We start from the raw sequence: 21815 nt of genomic DNA on the forward strand, positions 1-21815 counted from the left end.
GCGGGCGCGGGCGCGGGCGCGGCCACGCTGCCGCTCGCGCACGCGCCTTTGGCCGCGCAGGCGCCGCACGCGCACCACACCACGGGCCACAGCACGCTGGCGTCGCAGCACTCCGCGCACTCCGCGCACTCCGCGCACTCGCACGCCACCACGGCCACGCTGACGCTGAGCTCGCAGCACTCGCTGGCGCACGGCCAGCCCGACCTGCTCAAGGCCACGCCCGACCAGCACCGCCCCGACAAGAAGCGCTCGCGCGCGCTGGAGCCCGCCGCGTGACCGCGCCCGCCGCCGCGCCAGCTCGGCCCCGCGGCGGCGGGCGGCGCCGGTCTCGCGGTGCGGTCGCACGACATCGACCCCTGAACGGTCGGACCCGTGCCGCACTTCCTTGTCGCTTGAATTCACGGTAACTAACGGACGTGGCTCGGCACTTCGCCTGTGGCTCAAGACCCGTGTAAGTCGTAATAAAATCTTCGTCACTTGGAATGCTGTCGCCCGAAACGCCGATGATTCTAGTCTATTCGTGTAGGAAAGCTTCGAACGCAACTAAAGATCTGTGTGAAATCTCAACCGAAACTGGCTTAATACCGAACTTAAGAGCAATTTACCAATACAAACCTAAAAATATTCAGTAATAATACATTAAATAAATAAGTAATCCAGCCGCATAAGTCCGGAACTCTTTACGGAATGTAATTCCACCAAGTTGGGTAACTTTGAATTCCCTTATAATTTTTATTGAAACTAGACTAAAAAGAGCTTCTAATCAACTACATTCATAACGGTGTGAAACGAAAAAACCAAATATTATAGATGTCAAATTGACATAACCTTGACAGTTAACGAGTGGTGAAATTTTTCATCCTTCGAGACAAACTTAGGCGTCTAATTGGCCACATTGCCAGGTCTTAGATTGTTACTTTTCTTCAACATTTAAATTCGTTATATTATTCGTCCCGAATCCGAGACTATACAAATTTAAAAAACTCTAACCCACTTCGGATGTCGCTTGTGCACGAAGTCCGATCCGAGAAAATACAAATATTGCTTGTACACCTTGAGATAATATTATGATGATTGAAATGAAGATAATGGCAATTTGTCCATTATAACAAGGTTATTTAGTTTAACAAACCTGTTTTTTTATTCAATGTTCTAACATACCCAAGTCAATAAGATTTTTGCTATCCAAAATAACCGTGTTCAAAGATACTGAAAACTAAAGCAATTTATTATTATATAAAAAAAAATTTTTGTTTCTAATTAATAATAAATAAATAATTCGTTATTTAGGCATGAAAGGGTACATCAAATAATAAAACTTATGAAAACCTAATAAAAGTGTTCAAACTAACCCAATTTGAGTGTATTCCTTTCGTATACGTTATTGATAAATTGTTACATGTGATGCAAGGAAAACAAGAACGTGCCACACGTTCAGTCATTAATAAAGATATATCTTACACATTTAACGTTATAACAAATAATATTGTTATAGTCATAAAATAAGGATGACAACTTATCTTGCGTCAATTTTGTGTGACTGTACGTTTTCACCCGTGACACTAGAATATCAACGTCATTGTAAGTGTATATTATTGCTGTTAAAAACCTCGTTATGGTCGGATTAGAGATTATAAACTGACGATTAGCATTTTATAAAGTATATAGGTCTTAACGGATCGACGTCACTGACGCACTCGGTAAGTCATCAAGGTAAATACGTTTTGTAATATATTATTATTATGTTTTATATAATATCAAGTGACGGGACGACCAAGTCTTGCACCTGATGGTAAGCTACACGGCTGTCCATAACAGTTGCAGTGCCAATCGGAGCTTTAAATCGCAAAAAACTGCGGGACATTGCCACTGCGCCCGTCACACTGAGACGTACGTTGACAGGTACTCTTACTCTTCAAAACTGGAACGCAGTGCTTGGCAGCTGAAATAGGTAAGGTGGCAGTACTTCCTTGGACTAACTCTTTCACAGGGAGCTCCACTGCTACAGAAACTATTTGTTTACAGAAAAATTATAGAAATATGTAGACACGTTTCTTTTTGACCGATTCCGTTTCAGTAAGTTGATTGACAACAGAACCAAACGTCACTAATACAATAATAATGTCAAAATTATTTTTCAAAGTGGCATTAATAGATAGCTAACAGTTTATTATCTCTAATGAAAAACCCGACAACAGGTGTCCATTCTGTGTCGCACTAAAGTTAGAGTAATTTGACATGCTTAACTTTATTTATGAAAGGAACGCTCTGTTTCTGTTTGGTAATTATGATTGTATGTCCAATTATAAATTGCTAACTTTGGAAAATTGGAAATTGCCAACAGTGCTATACATAAAGGTACTTTAGATTTATACAGTCGCCTAGAATTAATATTTAATTTTTTTTATACTTTTCGAATCCTATTTTTAATCTTAATCGAATTTTACTTAACATGATTCTCAACAGATATTTAAGTCTAGTAAGTTCCTCCAAAGATATTGTAACATACCACTTAGGAGAACATCACAATTTGTCCAAGTTATACGAACTCGTTAGGGCCCAAAAACGGACTGAAGTTGTGATATTAATGATCATCAACGAAATTTCTAGATTAGCATTTTTTGGGATACCTAGGGGCTATTGTACTGATTAAACTTCGTTACCTGCCTGCTACCAAGAGATTATTAGTTTAGCTGCTTTTTACACAGAATTAAAGACTTTTGTACACAGAGCTTTTATGGAATAGAAATAGACGCAGCTGAAATACGAAAACCTACAATGAAATTATTATTAAGGTGAATGACAATTGTTTAATAAGACGATGCTTTTATTTCTTTGTAAGGAAGTAGAAGTTTTACAAAATTTTTGATTTTTACTTATAATAGAAAAAAAGACTCGGTCGGCCTTATAGTTGAGATGTTCATTAAAATTGTTTCTGCACAATGTGTAACAGGAATGTCTTTTTACATCACGTTATATATTTTTTATTTTCTTATTAATTGTATACAACTAGTTTACTACCGCTACTTTTTATATACCATTGTGTCGACCCTATTATATTTTTGTCCACGGCTTCTCATATAAATGTACATCTTATATTTTTGTCTAATCATATTTTCATATTATTCTAGCTTGTATGAGAAGAACTAGGCTTTTACTATTATTGCTTACGAAGTAATATTCCTTCTCTATTTTTATTGACATGGCTTCCAACTCTTGAACTGGACACCGCAATTTCAACTTTATTGACAGTAATTTGGTAAACCTTATTGGTGACCTAATATAGATCATCTATTAATCGGCTTTAAAATGATCTTGTCTAGATCTTCTCATATCTTCTACGAAATAATACCGGAGGGAATTAAACCCCTCCTAGATTTAAATCGCGCAGTCCTATCAAATAGTCTGCCTACATTAGATTATGACATTTAGAACTTATTTGTAGATATAACAAGTAATATTTGGATTGCACTTTTTGCAACACACTTTCCTGTTTATATATGATTACGTATAGTATTAATGTACAGTTTACAATTAGAACTGGGAATTTTTAATTTAATAACAATTTTGTTAATTTATAAAAATCAATAACTTATGTATTTATTTATTTTATTTGTTTGGGTATTGGTTGTTTATATAATTAATTAATTTAAATGGATGTATTTTTATCTGTTTTTTTTTGTTGAAGGCCTAACTCGACGACTTATTTGGAAGCCTAAATTTTGTGAATTAATTACTAATTTTGTTGGACGTATGAAAAATAAACGTGTATTGCGAAATAGAACGTATATTTATTGAAAATTCAAGTGCACCAAACCATTTGAATAAGGATTTTTTATTAGGTTCACTAATGTGTCAAAACCATTTCTTCTAACTTTACATCGAGCGCTTTCAATATAGACTCCGTGTCATATGGGACATCTGAAAAAGAAAAATGTATTCATGATTCTGGTTTCATGATCGTGACCTGACTCGAGAATTTGATATTGGAATAGTCGGATCAAGTTAAGTCGTGAATTCGATTTTTAGGGCGCCTTCAAATTAGACACTTGTAGATATGCTGCAGTGGCGCGTCTACTGATTTTCTTACAAGTTGTAACTTACAAGGTTGATATAAGCGGTTTCACTGTCTACACCAACTTACACTTGACCAAGCGTGGACATTTCTCACCCAAGAACGATAGCATCTAGGTTAAATCTAAATCACAGTTTCCCAAAGTGATCCCTCCCGTGCTGAAGAGCCCTAGAAGGGCGGTAGGGGCCTCGGAAGCAATTTGGGACAATTACATAAATGCTGTCCAGGGAGTGCTACCGCATTTGAAAAAATAAACCTGAATTATCTAACTTTTTTAAATTTGGCATTATGGGGAAATCAGAAACCATAGAAGATACAAGGAAACTGTCTTAGGAACCATTAAGTTTTTTTTTGTGAATACAATTTTGTCATAGCCAATTTTTTTGCCAAGCGTGAGTTGTCTATAAAAATTAATAAAATTAAATTTTTTTTAGCGCTAATCGACTCCGTTTCATGAAGGGATCGATTCATTGTAAAATGTGTGCATAGCTATAGGATAGCAGAAATTGATCAAATGTCATAAAATATTTTTTCACACAAAATTACTCAAATTGACTCTTTTTTCTAATAAACTCGGTTTCCTAGAAGGATGACTTTATTATATTAGAAGAAAAAATTAAAAATAAAAATGCCCCTTTTTTTTCGTCCCATACAATGGCGGATGGGAAGGCAGAGAGTATTAAATTTATAACTTTATATTTTGTTATAACAATTGAAATAAGTATAACTTTTTATGCACTGAGACCGATTTCGGAGCATCGCAGCGCATTAATCTCTGTGGTATTCAAGAGGCATGCTAAAGGATACCAGAGAATCTTCTGGTATGCGCTCGGAAATTTTCGACTGCATAGTCGCTAGTAGAAGACATTTAAATCCGAGCGACCGGTAGTTTTCCCTCACCAGTGTCCAGTGGCAGGCATCTCCACGCCGCCGTCAGCCGGTTTATACTGGCCCTAACTTACTTGCAGGTAGGTAGTCTTATGTAATACCTTCCAGAAGTTCGTTTGTTCGTATATAGTATAGTAAAAAATATTAGAACTTGCCAATATTTATCCACTCGGTTGGGTCACAACCGGATTCCTTGCGCGATTCATAAATACATTCTCGCAACGCATGCGTGATGATGTGGGCAGTGGTTGTAGCCATCTCGCCTACCGCTGCAACATTATAATAGTAGATCAATCTAATCCAAAGTAATATTTTAAATGCGAACCACTCAACCAATTTTTATAAATTTTGGTATAAAGATAGATGGGACCCAGGAGAAGGACATAGGCTACTTTTTCACAAAAATAAAGCTCAAAGGGGATGAAATACAGCGATACCACACGGGCGTTGCGTCGTCGCACCACTGTGGTTACTAAGCTGCTTGCAGTAGTGCGCCTTTTCAACGCACCGAACGCATGTCGTTCTGATTTAGGTATATGAAGTGCAACGCAGCGTCACAACGCAATGACGGCGCAACGCATCGTGTGGCATCGCTCATAGGGGATGAAAGTTTGTACGGAGAACCTATAAAACTACGAAAATTAGTATAGTACAGTTTACGTTACTCGAAGTAGGTACTTGTTCTACACAGACGAAGTCGCGAGCACCAGTTAAATCAGTATCCAGATAAACCTGTCTTTGTTTGAAAATAGTATTTTAAAAATTACCATAACACGTTCACTTTTTTATATAGTCGAATTGAGAACCTCCTCCTTTTTAAGTCGGTTAAAAACTACATTAAACTTGTAAATTGGTCGTTATTGTACAGATTCTTGAGATTCCATTATTGAAGATAGAAGAAAAAAATAATGCCATACCACCATGTCTTTATTACTACAGGTACTTTATTATTTTTATTATGGGAATCGTAAAATTTGGTAGAATTAGGATGCTAACCACACCATTCTATAAATACGTGCTATTTCCTCGCCTCGACTTGCGTCATAATTTACCACATCTATCGATTGCCACTTTACTAGTAAAATCTTGTCCAACACGCAGGTTTGTAGGGAAAGTTGCAGTTCTGATACGTACGATATAAAAATAGATACATTATAAATTATACCTTTAGATCCTAAGACACCTTTAGGGTTTTTGGAATTATATCTCAGTTTAACTCTAAAATCAACAGGAATATCTAAAGCCAAGGGTACGTGATAATTCAGGGAACGATTGGTTAATAGTTTGCCTGTGTGTTTGTCGTATACTATCTTCTCACATGTGAAGTACCCAAGGCCTTGAACAAAGGCACCTTCCACCTGAAATTATGTTTAACAGTTTAGTACTAAGAATATTAGTCATAGATCACGCTGATCAATGTCGCGTAGTTGTTGTTTGCTATATTTTGATATTTGACTATTTCAAAATTATGAATGCTTAAAACGAGAAAAATGAAGCCAATTTTTGTATTGATCGTTTCGAATTTACATTTAGGTGATTCAATTTGTGACACCAACCTGGCCAACGTCTATGTTGGGATTAGCGCTCAGCCCAACATCCTCCAAAATATCCACTCTCAAAATTTCATATCTTCCCGTAAGAACATCCAATTCAACTTCCAACATTGCAACAGCAAATGCGCTGTAACTATCGAGGTCCTTTTCTTTATCAGTCATCATGTAAAATGCTGTTAAATCCACTTGCTCTTCCCCGGCTTTGGCGATCAACTCTTCCCAGGTTGGTTTTTCAAGCTTCATTTTAATCGGCTCCAACCTCTCTTTCAATGTCTTACACGCTTGTATAATAGAATAGCAAACACACTCGCTTACAATACTTGAGCCGGAGAAAACGTTGTTCGCAGCTGTGAATGAGTAATGCGGCAATATTGAGATGTATTTTAAAGGTATCCCAAGTTCATAGGCACAAACTTGTGCTGCTTTAGTGTTAGCGCCTTGTCCCATCTCTATGCCTCCAGTAGTCACTGTTACTGTACCATCACCTCTGTATATTGTTACCATGGCGCTGTAGTTTCCGTAATAGATAACAGGAAAGCTCATTACACTGATTTTTATGGATTTCTTCTTCCAACGATTGGTTTCGTTGAAATGTTTAATAGAACTTACGCGATTGCCATAGTTCGCTTCTTTCTTGAGAACTTCAATGAGTTTGGGAAGATCATTATCTTCAGTTCTCATGTTGGCTAATCTGACTTCTGTAGGATCTTTTCCTAAGGCATAAGCAATGTGTTCCATTATGTGTTCGATGCTGGCCATACCTTCAAAGGTGCCTGTGTAAAGAAATTATAATTAGATAGATTCTTAGTAGAACCTTTTATTAAAAAAAAAAAACTATTTTCTCTGAATTTTGTAGGTATGTACATACAGAATATACAACATTACTTTGCGCCCAACATGAGACGCAACGTCTTGGGCGATTGCACTTACAGTCAAACACCTGTATCATGTATGTATACTGATTTTCTTTATAAATAAATAAATGTTACACTTTTAAGTTAGTACAATTTTTTATCTACCTGGAGCTCTCATAAAAGTTTTTGACGATGAATCAGTAAGAACAGAAGCAGTTTTCAAACTAAAGTAGTCAATGTTATAACAATTGCTGAATCCTCCTACAGTGTACTCCAAGATATCATCATTTAGGGAACATCCGTAGTCTTCCACGATGGTTGCGTTTAAGTATTGGATTTTGCCGTTACTGTCAACACCAACCTGAAAATGTGAGATATTTGTTATTACTTTGATTTCAATGCTTGAATAGTTTACTAGACCCTTCCATATGATAGAACCTTATAATGTATCATCTACCCATATCATCGGCTAACTTATTTGGTACATTTATTTGTAAATTAATGAATTTACAAATAACATTGGATTATTTTTTTCCTCTTGGCCAAAGATAAATAATCTTAAACAGTTTTTACACTATCCGATTTCAAGGGACCTTAACTCTAATTTAGCTACGCCCTTGTCGTACCCCTGACGCAAGGCCCTTGAAATCAGGTAGTGTAATAAACGTTTTAATAAACAACTCCAAAATTCCGTATGAGGTGTTCATCGGTTAATACCTCACTCAGATCTGGCGATACATCTGAAGTTCTCCTGTATAATGTAATCATGGGTACCTATCTATCATTGGACGATACCATCTCAAGTGATCACGAGTCGGTTTCTTGGGACTTAATAACGGTGTTAGTAAACGGCTTAGTAACTTTCATAAATAATTAATATGGGCCTCAAAGTTATGAAACAACTGTACCTCATAATCACATAGACATGGACATCTTGCTCCTGCTATAGTCAAGTTAGTCTGAAGAGGCAAGATGAATCTACAAGGTCTGTCCAGTTTTTTAGCTACCAATGCACATGCAGTGGCGGCTTGAGCGTTGCGGCTGATCTTCCCTCCAAAACCACCACCAATACGGCGGAGTTTGACTAAGACCCTGGTGGCAAGAGTAGTATATAAGTAATTAGAATTCTACACGTCACTCGAGCACGTAAAGATATTTTTTATAATGGTAGATTTTATTGATTAATTATAGTAATATAATATAATAGTAATATAATTATAGTTCTTGGATTAAGGGTGTGACATTTGTCCGGATTTCAGGTAGATATCCCCTTGATTTGGTCGCATATTAATATCAGATTCCCTGGCACCAAAATGTATACTATATGTTTGTTGTTTAAAAATGAATGTAGGTATGTATGTTTGTATGCATTCCACTATTGCGATAAAATTTGTCATGAGTTATTGCGCCCACCCCCGCACAAAGTTCTGAGGTATTAGATCCCACTGCTGGGCACGGGTCTCCTTTGAGGAGGTTTAAGGCTGATGTAGCCGCTGCTAACCGACCAATTGCTCCACTACCACAACTCAGGCAGTTATCAACGAAGAGGGAAAAAAAGAAACGAGAACTCGTCTCTGGAGCTGTGTCATTAGTATCACCGAAACGAGTTGACCAGTGCGACGACGACGGTTTCAAAAAGGTGGAACAAAAAAAAGCACACCAGCCGTTGCGTGAGTCGCACATCGGTGCGACTGACCCTAATGATCTGCTGCGTCCAGCGGTACCGACAACGTCGTTACATGTATCACGTCTTCATTCTCCACAAAGTCTGCTGATATTGTGGAGTATACGAATGAAAGCCAAGTTACTCTGAGAATCGAGCGGTTGTATCCTTCCTACAATATGATTTATGTTGACAGTACCATCTGAACATCTGGCGACCTCCTTAAAGGAGAATTTAGGCCCAAAGGTATCATGTATTGACGTTTCTGAGGCCGGTTACTTGACACCCGCGTTGCGTCACTCGTTGCAGTCCATACGCGTAAATAATGGGTGTACTACGTGAGTGGGAATGCCGATCACGCGAATGACGATAGTGCGAAGCCGGTTGCGCGAAAGCTTAAACGCGCGATAGTTCATTTACGCGAAAGTTTAAATGTGCGATAGTTGATTTGCGCGAATGGTCAGTTGCGCAAAAGTTTGAATGCGCGATAGTTCATTTGCGCGAATGACGATAGCACGAAGACAGATTTGACTCCCATGGCTGCAGGTTGTTGCAATTCTTTGCAATGCATAGCTTTCATAATAAACTACACGTTTATCTTTGTAAAAGTTTATTAGAGTGTACTTGCAACAATTAACTTGCCTTCCAGCTTTCGCAAGTCTGTCTTCGTGCTATCGTCATTCGCACAAATGAACTATCGCGCATTCAAGCTTTCGCGTAACTGACCATTCGCGCATATGAACTGTCGCGCAACCGACTATTCGCGCAAATAAACTTTCGCGCAACCGTCTTCTCACTATCGTCATTCGCGTAATCGGCATTCGCACTCACGTAGTACATCCAAAATAAGGATTGTCCAACACACCAGCCGTAGGAGTTAGGTACTTTACACGTTTTGAGTAGCATTGTAAAGTCTGGCGGGTCCAGTTAATATTTAATAAATCTGCGCGGTCCCCATGTTAAGTTTAACGTAAGTAACTACCACATCAACATACAAAGTCACAAAAAATAAAACCACGTCGGTATTATAGACTGCCTTTAGACTGACCAAAACAAAAAACCCTGTATAAAATGTTAATCATACCGTATTGTATAGAAGCACAAGTATTTATATTCCCTGCGTTTCTATCCCCGAGTTTCACAAATGTCAACACAACTGAAAACTAAAAATTGTGCTATTGATTCAAATAGCACAATTTTTAGTTTTAGTAGCAGAGGAGCTCTTCGCGAAAGTACAATCCTCTACTCGAAGGAATTACTATCACCACACTTATTTCTGCCGCCAAGCAGTAATCCACTCCGATTCTGAAGACATGGTGTTGGTGAAAGAGGGTGACGGGTGCAGTAGCAGTGTCAAGTCCTCTGAGTGGCACTGCAACTGTTATAGGCAGGCGTGTCGCTTCTCCACCAGGCGCACGACTTGATCGTCCCATCACTTGATATCATAAAAGAAAGAAATACTTACTGGCTCTCATTAATACATAAACTGCGAGCAATAGCGTTCTGAGTTAAGTCGATCCATTGCGTCGAATCGTAAACTTCTAAGCCCTTTTCCACGGGCACCACAACGCAACTGATAGGTTCCATGTAGTAGTGATACTGAGCTGGTATTTCGTATACACCTTTGATCACATGTTTTACATTCAATCCTTTGCCTTTAGGTTTTATAGAAACATCACTAACTTTATAACGTTTGCTGTCTCGCTTTGCTTGGTCTATGGTTAGAACTGGCACTGCTGTACTAACATCTTTATACGTAACTTTGACTTTTTTGGCTATCCTTGCAGCTAATTCTTCGCTCTCTGCTACTACAATGGCAACCGGTTGACCATAGAATTTAATGTCACTACTGGCCAGAATTTCTTCGTCTTCTTTTTGAAGTTGTATGCCGGGAAAAATGAATGAATTCTTTCCTGGGATGTCCTTTGGTGTGTAAACAGCTACGACGCCTTCAAGTTCCTATAAAAATATAATGGTACCACTAAAATTACAAAATTCATATATCTCTATTCATTTATTGTAGACTCATTTAGTCGAATAATTAAGTTATACTGTTCTACCTCATTTACCAGAAATATGAATCTGCGCTTGTTTAAATTTTAACACTAATTATGCGCATCTCCCTGTAGGGAGAGATACTACATTGGCATTGTCTTAAACATATACATATATCTAAATTGATTTTAAAATAAATTATATATATTCTGATTAGGTACAAAATGACTTAACTGTGGAAGACAACCTTTCTGTTTATTCATCTACTCACAGGTGTGGTATTTTTGCAGTTTCTAATGGCATAATTTGGCATAACGGCATAACTACGATAACGACTGGACGCGTTCTTTTTTTTTTTTTATATACATGACAGGCAAATGACTCCACTCCACCTGATGTTAAGTGGAAAGTGGTATCCAAACGCGAAGGAACCTAGTGCAGCGATGAAATCCTCACTGCACTAGCCACCTCCACCCTGCCTGCCTACAATATGCCTCGTCACGCCTCGTTTGAAGGACCCCATATCATAAGAGGGAGGGAAGACATGTGCCGGAAGGGAGTTCCATTTGTCAACCGTGCGGCATAGAAAGGAGCCACCGAACCTTTTAGTACGCGATGGAATTCGGCAGGTAGTGAAACGGTTGAAAGCCAGAACGTTCTGAAGTGTATCAGCGGCGACTAAGAGTTTTTAAGTCACGTTGGTACAAAATAGGTAACCTCCACTTGCGGCGTATATTTATACATATATTTAGATTTGGTAGTGGACTCTAGAGTCAATGGCTTTGCGGTGGCAACCATTAGTTGTGGAAATGTGCAACGGGAAACGAGCGTGCCTACAGCTCCGGTACCTATCTGGAAAATAGGGAGGGTACTGTAAGTGCACCCGAGGCGGCTCATCAGAGGCACTACCCTCTTGAGATCCGGATGAAGTCACAGTGACAACGGTCTGTGACAACCCTGTACACTGGCTGATCTGGGGTCAGAACCTAAACTTAGGAGTTTCCTGTGCACGCACAGGCTATATACGCACTATATATATAGTGTCCTTTTCGTATACCCTCAGGGTCGGTAGGAAGGGTCACTATAATCAAAACTTATGTAGAAAGGTATGAGGGCTGTTCTAAACAACAGGAAACCATTCCGTCGAAACTCTCATCACCCAATCAAACTATAAAATTTATTTACAATATAATTAAATACGTAACTAAACAACATCCATATTGAATTGAGAATATTGACTAAACTTTTTATTTTACTTACTAGAACTTCAGCTGTGTCAATTTTATCAACTCTTCCTGAATGTATTGTGGACAGAACGAAAGCTCCAAAGACTTCATTTGGCATTGGCGGTATGTCATTGGCATATTGGGCTTCTCCAGAACTTTGTATTATACCCTCATATTTGGGCACTGGCTGATTGAGTGGGAACAAGGACTTATCAATTTGGAAGTCCTGAGTTCCGCTAGATATAGGTCTATCGATAATTGCCCCTCCAGAAAGGACGCAAGATGAAGTACACCAGGACGGAGAAATGTTCAGGATGAACTAAAAAAAGTTTAATAAGTAACGTCTTTTTTTAAAACCTGTCTAATATACCACGTTTAACTGTTTAATTTTGTGCGCATATCTTTTGCATTAAATATCTTCATATGTACCTTATAAAATAGTCCAATGGCTAATTTCTTTCTGCATTCAGGTGAAGCTTTGGGAGGTTCATCTTGTGGCTCAATTTCTTCATTTAGAATTTTGATTGCAGCTTGCAATTTACTGTTGTTGAAAATATTAGTGCCTTTCAAGAAAGTTTCAGTTTTTTTGGCGTGAACGAATTCTTCTGAAATATTACCATACACAATGCTAACATTTGTTACGGTGTCGTGTTTTAGTTCCATCATGAACGCTGCGTTCACAATGGCTAGAGCATTTTCATTCCGTGGCATTATCTGGAAAACAACAATAGCGCTTATAATTATCGGTTTAGGATATGTAACGGTTCTGTTTACACTTTATGGAAAAATCAATTTTAAATAATTACTTTATAGCTCCTGAACTTATGTGACGAACTCAAAGGTGGTAATTCAATTTTCATTATCAAAACACCTTTCATGTCGTATTCGAGAAACTCTATCATTGTCAGGGTGTTCTCTATTCCATTTACATGTCCTGCAATGATTATTTGTAAGTTTTATTTAAAAAATATTCATATACTCACAGCTAACAATGCCTGAAATTAATCCAAAAAATAACAAACGATTTATTTGTGTGTGAGTAGGTGGCCCAACGGTAGTTCCCGATAGGATCAATTTGGGAAATGAACTTTTGTAAATTACTTCTGCCCCCGTAGCATGGCTACGCATAATAGTCGCGACGCGCGCGAGAAAATTGGAATAAGCGCGCGCTATTAGCTGTCCCAAGCAGACCTAATTTAGATCGCGTCGCGACATCATGCGTAACCATGCTACGGGAGCTGGGTTGGTTAAAGTGGATTGGATTCCCCCGGAGTGAATTCCGTTACTCTGGTACTCACAGTACAGAGAATTCCCTAGTTTGAGACCAGGCAAAAAGGTGTGGATGTTTGGCACATTATGATTATATTATAACAACAATCGATTAAAAAGATTTCCAGATTTTTTTATTCACTATCTGTGAAAGTAACTGTTGTGGCGGCTTTAGACGCCGCCTATTATCACCGGGTCGTTGTGGCAGTCTCTTTGGACGAGAGTCGCCAAGGAGTGTCACACTTGCCAAAAATATTCGATAGTTTTAGTTACGTGAATTGTCGCATAAGTGAGAGCGATTGCAAATTGTCGGAATTATTTTGTACATACAATTATTATGAAATATTACAGTTTATGAAGTTCATCTGGCCATTTTATTGTTCGTTAGGGGAACGATAAATTCTCCAAATTGGTGACCCCGACGTGACACGTTATTGCAACACCCGATCATGGATGCACCCCTTGGGTTATTTACCGATGCAACCAGTGTCCATGTTGGTGCTAGCTTTCAGCAATCGGTGGACGGTGCCTGGAATCCTCTCACGTACTTCAGAAGGAAATTGACTCCTCGGCAAGCTCAGTGGCCTGCTAATTGTCGAGAATTGCAGGCGGCGTACGAAAGCGTACAACATTTTTTCTACATTCTCGAAGCGCAACACGTATATATATAGGTATATTGACCGTGAGCCACTGCTGTACCTTCGTACAACGTCGTGAAAAATTAACTCCACCGCAACTGACTAGCTATCTTTTATTAACCAATTTTCAACTGACATTCAATATGTTAGGGGTGAAGATAACGTCGTCGCGGTCACTTTATCCCGCATCGAGGCGATTTCACTCGAAGACGACTTCGCCGCACTAGCTTAATCTCAAATGTCTGACATAGAGTTGGCGAAAATGCAAGAAGCATCGGCTTTGAAATTGGAACAGGTTTTGATCCCTGGCACCAACATCACTCTAATATGTGATACCTCAACCGGTCGCAGTCGACTTTACCTCACTTCACCGTTCCGTCGAGCTACTTTGGGCGGTTGCCATAGCCTCAGTCACTCTGATACACGGGCATATTTGCGCTTAGTAGCAAGTCGCGACGTATGGCCTAGCATCAATCGGCATGTTAAATCATCTGTTGGTCGGTTTGATCAACCTATCAGTCGATTCCGTCGTCTGCATATCGACATCATCGGCCCACTTCCATGTTCTAATGGTTTCAGTTATTGTTTGACCGCCATAGACACACGGTGGCTGAAGGCTTGGCCGATGGCGACCATAACTGCAGAAGTTTCTGACAAATTAGTGTCGGGATGGATTGCCCATTTCGGTGTTCCTGGCATCGTCACGACCGATCAGGGGCGTCAATTTGAGTCATGTGCTATTCGGCATGCGTACGGTTTAAGAAGGACATCAATGCGTCATCCGCAAGCCGTACTCTGGACCTCACCGCGTCCTCGATAGAAGGGACAAGACAATTTCGCTAGACGTCGGCGGAAGGACAGTCACCGTCAGCATTGATCGTGTGAAACCTGCGCACATCAATGCTGATGTCACCGATGACTTCCGATCCCCACCTGCCGTGCCACCGGCTGGGCAGCCCCTGGCTGCAGTTCCGCTGCACTTGCTGCCTCCAGTTCCCTCAGACAAACCAACCACCTCCTCGCTCGGCACTCCGCACACGACCCGAAGGCATGTACGTTTTAAAGATTTTACTGAATTTGTTCAATTGGTTAATTTTAATTTTTATGTTCGGTTTCTTCACTCCGTGGGGGGTAGATGTGGCGGCTTTAAGGACTATCCACACACATCAGGGCCGTGCCCGGGGCGTGGTCGGGGCGTGCTAGTTTGTATGAACTGCGGGCCCGTCCCGGCGCCGGCCCGGACACGGACATGTGTGAACGAGTTTATATAAAATATACGCAACGATATTTTTTTGAGCCCCTGATGGAGCACGGCCCGTCCAAGTCCCGGGCACGGCCCGGATATGTATGGATATACCTTTAAACACCGCCTATTATCACCGGCTCGCTGTAGCAGTCTCTTTGGACGACAGTCGCCAAGGAGAGTGTCACACTTGCCAAAAATATTCGTTAGTGTTTTATTTACGTGAACTGTCACTTAAGTCAGAGCGATTGCAGATTGTCGGGATTATTTTGTACATATCAAATTGTCAAATATCACGGTTTATGAAGTTCACGAGGCCGTTCTATTGTTCGTTAAGGGAACGATAAATTCCCCAAACTGTCAATGACATACAATCTCTTTTTTGTAAAATACTTCTTTATTCATTTGCAATTTATCTTTTTGTTTAAAGAAACTGTTTAAAAAAACAAAAGTGCTTAATCACAATTGTTTTTCTTCTTTTCACATCAATTTTACATTTTCAGTCATCGAGTATATAACCAGAAATAGAGACAAAATAAGGGCCATATATTCCTGGTAACACATTAGCGATACAGCTCTTATAAATAGCAACTCCTGTTTGTACTGAAATATAGACAGACTAACTACTGACCTGTGTGTACGTCTCCGTATATTCTAAAAAATATTCTGTATTTATTGTAATAAAGATAATATCTCTAACAATGCCGTGCAGTTCTATTCGGTGGTGTGGGAAAAACAGCAAACCATCTAATTACAAAACAAATGGAATTAACAAGACATTTTTTTCGTGTTAGACCAGTCGTCCATTTATTTGTAAGTCAATGGATTTATCGGATTCATTTTTCATTTCCTTACAACGTTTTTACAATTTTGGACAAACGTTTCGATAAAGATCCTGAGTATCACTCATTATATGTAGATTTCATCAATTTTTATTTTTTGGCATTAGGACACACTAAAATAATTGACATGGACAATTGTTTACCGGAAAACAGACCCATTTATTTCCTTCCCCACACATTTTCTAATAGGTTGTCCATTAACTTCATTTCTACAGCCATCTTTATTGAATGTTCCGAATAACCACTTAAAAATTTTGGAAGTCCATTGAACAATTGAAGCAGCATTTTTGGCGCGCGGTCAAACGATTGTCTAGTCTCTTTGAATTAAAGGACAAAATGGCAAAGAAATTAGCCAAATATATGTACATGAAGTTGATTTGGTTTTATTAAAGGAGGATATGGTTCATCCACAATTTTTACCACTGGGTTGTGTAGTAAGAATCTTTCCAGGCAAGGACTCTAAAGTTAGAGTTGTTGAAGTAATGACGTCTGATAAGAAATTGCATTCCAGGGCCTTTTCTAAAGTCGTGCTAGTGCCAATGTAATTTTCTATTATCCTGTGACTACTACTTGTTATGAATACTAGAGAAATACTTATTCTAATATATGTAGTTATATATATTGTTTAAATGTATTTTAATCATTTTAGTATTTAAGTTGTGATTGAAGTGTCAATAGGTCGTTTATTTTAATTTCATGCGCGGGCGCAAGTATGTCAACGACATACAATTTATTTTTGTTAAATACTTCTTTATTCCTTTGCAATTTATTTTTTGTTCTATTTGTTTGATCACAATTGTTTTTTCTTCTTTTCAAGTCCTTTTTATATTTTCAGTACATTTTATAATTACAATACAATTTTTTATTTACTATTCAATGTAAATCTTGCAGTAAGTATATAACGCTGATTCTTACAGTGACCATTTGCGCAATAGTGGCCAGTCTGTGAAAGAACACGTTTTTAACCGACTTTAAAAAATTAGGATTAGGCTCTCAATTCAACTGTATTTACTTTTTGTGTGTATGTTGCGCTATTACTACATTTTGTGAACTGATTTTGATGATTCCTTTTTGTTGTAAAGGGGTACCTCAATAATGATACCATTGAAAATTGATGAAAATATTCCACCTCTCCGGGTGGCAAATTAGGGGATGATCCGGTTTATTGGGTTTCATCCAATTTCTGTTTACTGATTTCAATAAAATTTAGCAAACAGATGTAATTCCACAGATTTTAGAGGTTGTTTTTTTAATAGAAATGTTATAATTATTACTATACTCAAAATAAATTAGTGCATCCATGATTGATTCATGAACAACTCCATTTCTTCCTACGTTAGTTTTGTAGTTATATTATTATAGTGACCCTCCCTACCTACCCTGAGGGCATACGAGAAGGGCACTATGACATGTGCAAGCGAACTAGCATGAGGACCATCTAAGTCAGGTCCTAACCCCAGATCAGCACGTTTGCACGTACTTAATCCGGTTCTCTGTAAGGCAAGTGACTCACGAACAGTAATTGTTGCACCCACTGCTTCGAAGAGCACAAAAACATCTGACTGGAACTGTCGTATGGCGTGTTTAGTCATTAGATTGCCAGCCAAAGAAGCGATCTGAAAATACATGGAAATACATAATGCCATCTTACATAACGTCTACTAGTACACACAGGGTGTCAGGTTAAAACTCAGTAAGCTTTTTAGTACTTTAAAACTCGCAACTTTTGTTGTATTTATTCGTATACAAAACTGGGGTTGCCTAGTGTTTTATCTTAACGCATGAAAATATTTTATTATTATTATACTTTATTTGACATTCAAAGGAATAAAAAGTTAATACAAATTAATAATAAAACAAACGTCTCAACTGGGTCTTGGGCTACAGAGGACTGTGAAGCACATTGCCCTCTGCCATATTCTGGCATAGCCCGGATTGGTTATGAACACATTAAAATTTATCTATATACACCTGAACAAAAATAATTAAAATTCCAAAACATTCAATGCAGCAATGCCTTGTAAAGTGCCTACAAATTAGGTCGATTTTTTGACGATCAACACGTGTGAACAGATAAAATCGACTGATTTATAAGAAAAGACTATCGGTAGCGTATTTATTGTAGACCGACAAGTGTCGATAAACAAAAAATCGAGCAAATAGGCGCCTAAATAGCTAACGCAAACATTATTGTCGTTCGTCAGAGTAATTTGAGTTATTGTTGCTTATACTATATTTTTTGGATATTTGACAGTATTTCTTACCTTTCTAATAGGAATGTGAGCTACCAGTTCAAAATGTGAAGCAAATTCTGCCAAATAACCAAAACTGTCACTGTTCGATATAGACGTATCGACAAAAATTTTAATGCAGTCTTCTAATGATATGTTCGCTCCAAGAATCAGATTTTGATCAAAGTAGTAAGTTTTTAGAGATTTGACATCGCTGATGTCAATTAGCACTTTAGGGTATTCGAATGTTTCGTAAATTCCTGTAAACACAACTTATTATTAGCAATCAATGTTATGTTCTTTTAAGTTTTTTTTTATATATAAGTAACCAAAGTATATGTATTTGGATCATCAAATGTATACAGCTCTAAGAAATTTGTTCTAACAGAGTTAGACGATAAATTTTAATAGTAATTTCTTACCTTTTGCAGTATTACCGTCAATTAACATATAAGAATCAACGCCATTATTATACCAAGCTTCGAATATTTCATCTACATCGAAAACTTTGAAAAATTTACACTTTCCGAAATCAATCGCTATTGTATCCTCAGCTCTAACTTTTGAAACATTATCTATGTTTCGACAATCGCTATCAATACACTTGCTAGAGCTTTTACTTTCATGATCGACCTTGCTTTTGCAGCATAGGTTGAGTTCTTCGATGTCTTTAACCCTCTGACAAAATTGCGGACTGGCATCCACTGCGTAAGATTTGAATGTGTCCAGGATGGGCCGAAAACCTGTGCAACGACACGTGTTACTGCCCATGGATCTTTCCAATTCCGCCATTGTGAGGTTCTTGTCTTTTAGGCTGTTGGGAAAAAAGTTTCATAAATCAAAAACAGTGTGGTAGCGTGTGTTTAGTAAATATTACCAGATTTTCGTATTACCAGATACTAATCAAAGTTTACGTCGTGAGTAATCTATACTTAGTATAACACATTGAAAAAACACCAAATTGGTAAACATGTTAATAATACACGTAAAACATAGGAACATTTCTAAAAAAATTTGCAAATAAATTGAGTATTTATAATTCTATTGATGTGTGACATCATAAATCAAAATTATACTACATAATATTTCATATACTTACAATAGAAACAACATCAAACATGAAAAGGATCTACGACTCAGCTACAGAGATCTATGAGCAATTGTCCTTGCTGATACACCAAAGCCAGGCCAGGAACACAAAGTAAAAAGTAAAGGTGGTTGGTAATGACAACTGTGAATATTACCTGTTCAAATGCATAACCCATCCCGGCGTGCAGTACCCACATTGCGTGGCATTGAAAGCTACTACTCGCTTCTGAATGTCGCAATAACCGTCCCTTCGGTTGCCGAGACCCTCGATCGTCGTGATCTTCCAACCGTGGCAGGAGAACACTAGTACCATGCACTAGGAACAAACACAACTTCCTAAATTAGAATACTCGTAACTTAGTTGTTAGGGCTAATAGGGATTTTATCTCGGGAATCTCTGTTTCGAAAATTTCGAGACTCCACACGCATTTAGTCTCGGGAATGTCTTATGTGACTTCATTTAATAATACTGTGAAAATTTGAGAACGATATTAATAAAATCACGCACTCTTTATCTGAAACAACGCATCTAACGCTATTTGTTTCTCCCGTGCTCAATATAAAAATGAAAAACTTTTATAAATAATTTTTTACTATAAAATTTAAGTTAATATAGAACTTAATTAAAACGTTATACCTAGTCAATGTCAAATAATCTTCATTTCATAGGTAAGCATATTATACTTGAAATCGTCATACAAATTAAACTCTACTGTTCAAGGCTAAGCCCAAGGCAGATTCCCCTGAGAAGAATGAGCAAGAAACTCTATGGGTTGCTCTTTGTAAATATACATTTGAATACATTTATCATTACAGTATCTAATTTCAACATCTTAGATTGAGAATACTGAACTGGAAAAGCTAAACGGGTCACTGTCACGGATTTTTGTCATCCAAGTACGCAGAAGTTGTATAATAACCTTTTGTATAAAGTTTTTGCTTCACAATAGTTTTAAGCCTCGCAAATGGTAAACTTTGAATGTCAATCGGAATCTTATTATAGAAGCGTATACATTACCCCTTCAATGAATTTGAGACTTTATAAAGACGACGTCAAGAACAGGTAGTTTATTTTTAATTATTTATTTTTACTATACCTACACTCTTGGGGTAGGTCTCCTTAAGGAGTCTATCAGCTGGTTACAGCAGTTTTGGGAAAGTGCTTACCTCTTCTATTTTTATTTTCATTTTAAGCAAGACAAAACTTAAAAGATTACTGCTGATCTGTGCTTCTAGAATTGCTCGTGTTTCCTGGTTTCTCAAAATATAGCCAATTTCGCTTTTTCTTAGGTTGAATGTTGACACTGAAGTTTGAAATGAACCATGTCGAAAATGTTTCAAATTTTATAAATGAAAACGTATGTACTTACTAGTAGTCATCAATAGTGTAAATTTACTCACAGAATTAACAGAAAAAGTCTCCACAACATTGCTGGTCTGGCGGCGCGCGCGCACAGTGACGATACAAGAGCCGCAGCCGCCTTCGCGGCACATCGCTTTTGTCCCCGGCAACGCCAAGATGTACCGCAGGTATGCGTTTAGGGATGTCTCCCGAGCGATTGACGACGTAACTGGATTAATTATACGCATAATTGTTGACATGCTATTATTATGAATCTTTTATGCCAACCTTGTTGCCATAAAGTAAGGTTTTTTGTAAAACTCTACTAACAACCTCGCAGTATTTATAATGTCATAAACGGCGCTTGTTCCATGGCTTTTAATAATTTAATTCATAATATTTTACTTTCGAACAAAAGAAAGTAGATCGATCTAAATGGCGATAACTCTGTGCAAAATGCAGGAGCGCGGGTGGGAGTAATCGGGACAGTGGTTTGCACGTTTGAACTTATTATATTTTTTTAAATAAAATCCAGTGACCTACACACCTAAAAGCTACACGCCTGTCCTTAACAGTTGCAGCGTCACTCAGAGCTTTAAATCGCAAAGATTTTAGGAGCACTGCGCCCGTCACCCTGAAATATAAGTTGGCAAGTCCCATATGCCTGTAATTTCTAAACCAGCATCCTTACCCTTCAAAACCGGAAAATGCTAAAATTATTTACCAAATACAGATCTAAAAAGTGTCAGATAGTGTTAGTCTACAACAATCATCGACTATATAACCAGACAACAATAGCTAGAACTTTATTTTTCCGGATTTAAATCACGTTCATTTGTTTCTTCAAACAAACCATCGTTTCGGGCCCTTTACATGTCACATAGTCACGGTTGCCTCAACGTTGAGT

At 38.2% G+C, this 21815-nt stretch overlaps 2 protein-coding genes across 15 annotated transcripts in view; one reads left to right on the plus strand and one right to left on the minus strand.

The window, feature by feature from the left end:
• Positions 1-3594, plus strand: part of LOC113225609 (uncharacterized protein CG43867) — a 472277-nt gene extending 468683 nt beyond the window's left edge. For 12 of the 14 annotated variants that reach the window (XM_026457952.1, XM_026457954.1, XM_026457957.1 and 9 more), the window contains one exon: positions 19-1328. In XM_026457952.1, the coding sequence (XP_026313737.1) occupies positions 19-276 (258 nt within the window). In that variant the 3' untranslated portion in view covers positions 277-1328. Of the gene's footprint in view, positions 1-18; positions 1329-2678 lie in introns of those variants that run through there. The other 2 variants (XM_026457966.1, XM_026457960.1) reach the window with 2 other exon arrangements.
• A 253-nt stretch (positions 3595-3847) lies between these two features.
• On the minus strand, positions 3848-21156 carry LOC113225595 (indole-3-acetaldehyde oxidase-like). Its single transcript, XM_026457931.1, has 15 exons — positions 20968-21156; positions 19722-19882; positions 18900-19291; positions 18511-18737; positions 17760-17862; positions 13061-13188; positions 12684-12968; positions 12289-12573; positions 10499-10992; positions 8279-8462; positions 7536-7731; positions 6520-7289; positions 6129-6321; positions 5119-5232; positions 3848-3921 (listed from the first exon to the last, which is right to left on the minus strand). Exons 1-15 carry the CDS (start codon positions 21154-21156, stop codon positions 3848-3850), a joined length of 3795 nt encoding a protein of 1264 aa, XP_026313716.1.
• Between the last annotated feature and the right edge of the window lie 659 nt (positions 21157-21815).

This window comes from Hyposmocoma kahamanoa, unplaced genomic scaffold (assembly GCF_003589595.1).
Source record: "Hyposmocoma kahamanoa isolate Upper Pololo Valley unplaced genomic scaffold, ASM358959v1 168, whole genome shotgun sequence".
In the NCBI taxonomy this organism is placed as follows: domain Eukaryota; kingdom Metazoa; phylum Arthropoda; class Insecta; order Lepidoptera; family Cosmopterigidae; genus Hyposmocoma; species Hyposmocoma kahamanoa.